Source organism: Pteropus vampyrus, unplaced genomic scaffold (assembly GCF_000151845.1).
Source record: "Pteropus vampyrus isolate Shadow unplaced genomic scaffold, Pvam_2.0 Scaffold53, whole genome shotgun sequence".
NCBI lineage: Eukaryota > Metazoa > Chordata > Mammalia > Chiroptera > Pteropodidae > Pteropus > Pteropus vampyrus.
The window spans coordinates 7,848,498-7,851,569 of NW_011888834.1; the positions used below are offsets into that span (position 1 = coordinate 7,848,498).

Genomic DNA, 3,072 nt, shown 5'->3' on the forward strand with positions numbered 1-3,072 from the left:
AAACTAACAATCAATCATGGGACACTTAGATTTTAGACTGTAAAACTTTATTTGCAAACAATTTCATTAGATTTTACTATGAGAAGAACGGTAAAGAATGCTAACTTAACTAGATAGCAATGATTAAACTACTGCTCTGATTATTTTTACAGAAAACATTAAGAGTCATTCACTGGATACTGAAGTATAAAACACTAGATATTGAAGTATAAAACACTGAATTTCAAGTTTAGAATTCTGTATGTTTATATCTAAATTATTTTTACAGAACCAAAAGAAACCAAATTAAATCATACTAGTAATGATATATTGGGTTTTTTAAACTGAGTCCCTATTACATACAAAAAAAAAAAATCTGATTTATAAAAAGCATTATAAAAGTGGTTCTGATGTGCACCAAAGTTAAGTTCTATGGACCCTAGTTATTAACTCACTGCAGGGTCTCATAGGGTTGACTTTAAAGAGAACTTGTCATCTCCAATGTCATTTACTACTGAAAGCCATCCCTTTATTGCAAATCTGTCAGTTAATTAATATTTTCTTACACACCTTCAGTAACAACCAAGGGCAATCATATAACTTCTTGAAAATTGAAAGTGGCTTTTTACTTATCTAAAACCAGTGAATTCATAGACATTATTTTAACATAAGGGATTTTTTTTTTTTAAAGGAATGGATTAAATAAAAGTAAGGAAGCAAAAAGAAGAAAAATGGTTTACTTTTCTCACATACCAATCTCATCACTGTCAAAGTCATCAGAGTATTCAGAACTCCTTTGTCTGGCTGAGCGAGCTGTGATTGCTTTTATTAGCTCATCCTGTAATAAAATAATTAAAATCAATTTCCACCCAAAGAATGGAGGTCTCATATTTAAAATTAATTCTTTAAACAAATACTTCTGAGTTAATAACTGCTCTCAAACTTAGGTTTCATTCACCTACAATAATCACTGAAAGCCAACTGATGCCTCAGTTTCCTGAGGCAACCAAGCTCTCAGACTCCATGCAGCACATCACAGCAAAGATTCTTCTTATGGAGCTTCCAGTTAAATGGGAGGAGACGGACCATATCAAATAACATAATTGCAGAGATTGAAATTAGACAGGATTCATTATAAACTGGCATTTCAGAAGAAACTTTAAAAGATTCATTATAAACTGGCATTTCAGAAGAAACTTTAAAAGATTTTTTGTTTCAGCAGATTACAGTGATGAATATAATCAATACTACAAATTTAGAGTTAAAAATAGTAGTGACTAGACAGAAAAAAACTTAAAGGTTGTTATATTATAATAGGAAAAAACCCATAAAGCATGTATATGAAAATACCAATTCAAAGTTGCAGTTCAACTTTTAAAAGTTGATTTACTTTTAAGTTAGTAAGAACTTAGCTTTGAGGCTAGTTTGATAGTTTTAAAGACACACAGAAGAGTTTGGAAAACTATAGCCAAAACATGACCATCTGCAAAATTTCAAAAGGAATGTAAGACTTATTTTAGCTTTACATAGGACTCTTCTAAAATCAGTTCAAATCCAATGTTCCTAAGATGGTGTTTACTTGTAAAATCATTCAAAATAAAAATGCTTTGAAATACTTTACCTGGAAAGTAGTTCTTTTGGTGACTTTTGGACTTTTTGTATATGCCAAAGTTGTGCTAAAAACTTCATCAGACATAATATTTGGGGCTTTTTTTTACTCTTTACCTTTCTAAAAGGGCTAATAAATGATAGGAATAATTCAACATCTGATGGTGGCTGAAATATACAAAAAACAAATCAGACTTTTTTGCATATTTAAGAATTTCTATTACTACACTTAGTGTCCCCGCCCCAAAGTCAAACAAAAACAAGAAAAGCGTCATGTGAACACTGAGCAACATCATCACTTAAAAATGTAAACGGAGTTTTGGTAAAGAAATACCAAATTCTCATAACAAGGTTGTTTTCAATGAAATTCAAAATTAAATTATCTTACAATAGTTTTGGAATGACATGAAGGATGAGCAACTGAATAACTGCGATAGATTAATATGATAAAATGTCTCCAATTAAAATAGAAACTTTATTTTCTCCCTTCTCTTCCATTCAAAAATTATAACATTGCCTACAAAACAGATGCTTATTTAAAAGTCTACCAAGAGATATAATACCATAAAAGATATTAACTATGAGCACCAAAAAAAAAAAAAAGAAAGAAAGAAATAAAAGCAAAAAGAAAGAAAATGCTTGCCGCAGCCCTAGGGAAAGAAAAAGGTCATAATGATAAAACTGCAAATAGAGATTTTTTTTTCAAGCCATTTTTCCCTCTTACAAAAGTATTAATAGGCTTAGATAAAACAAAACGAAGCTTCCACAATGCGCCGCGTTAAAGTCTCCGTATAAATGGATCCCTGAAGGTTTCTCGTGCTCGGAGCGAAGGCCCGGGCCTCGGAAGCCCGGCCGCTCGCCGCAGCGCGCGCCGGTGACCGCTCCGGGCGCGGCCAGGTGGCGCCCGCGTCCCCGCCCGCTCCGCACCGCCAGCCGAGCACCCTGCACTCGCCAGGCCCGTGCACACTAGGGTGCTGTCTCCACCCGGTTTTTCTGCGACCCCTCAAATCCCGAGTTCTGTACCCACCCCTGTCACTTTTCCGGACGGGTAAACACGACCCCAAGACGGAGCGGCTGGCCTCGGGAGGGAGTCTCTCTCCTGGGATTAGGCCCGGTGACTCTCGGAGAAAAGGCACCAGAAAGAGCAAATGGGCGGGACTAAAAACGGAGGTGGGAGGCGGTTGCTAGGAAACAGCGTCTCTGAGAGGAAGTGACTTCCATACAGTCAAGTCTCTCCGGTACCCAACACCACCCAATGGCCCGACGCGTCACTGGGGCAACCACGGCGACGAAGGAAATGACATCAGCCCTCTGGGTCATGGGAGAGGGGTGCAATCTCTCGCCTGTTCTTCATTTGTTGCCCAGGAGACAAGACTGGTCCAGCTCCCACTCTCCGGCACCGAAAGCCTTGCGCTTGCGCGGGGAATGAGAGCCTGCATCCATAGCTGCTGCATAAACCAAAGCACATTCATCATTTTTCCACGG

At 37.5% G+C, this 3,072-nt stretch overlaps 1 protein-coding gene across 8 annotated transcripts in view; it reads right to left on the reverse strand.

Moving 5' to 3' along the window:
• Positions 1-2,761, reverse strand: part of MAP9 (microtubule associated protein 9) — a 33,916-nt gene extending 31,155 nt beyond the window's left edge. For 7 of the 8 annotated variants that reach the window (XM_023530755.1, XM_023530752.1, XM_023530751.1 and 4 more), the window contains exons 1-3: positions 2,615-2,761; positions 1,601-1,755; positions 733-817 (exon numbers count right to left, since the gene is read on the reverse strand). In XM_023530755.1, coding sequence (XP_023386523.1) covers positions 733-817; positions 1,601-1,675 — 160 coding nt within the window. In that variant the 5' untranslated portion in view covers positions 1,676-1,755; positions 2,615-2,761. The remainder of the gene's footprint in view (positions 1-732; positions 818-1,600; positions 1,756-2,614) is intronic. The other variant, XM_023530756.1, reaches the window with a different exon arrangement.
• Positions 2,762-3,072: the final 311 nt, after the last annotated feature.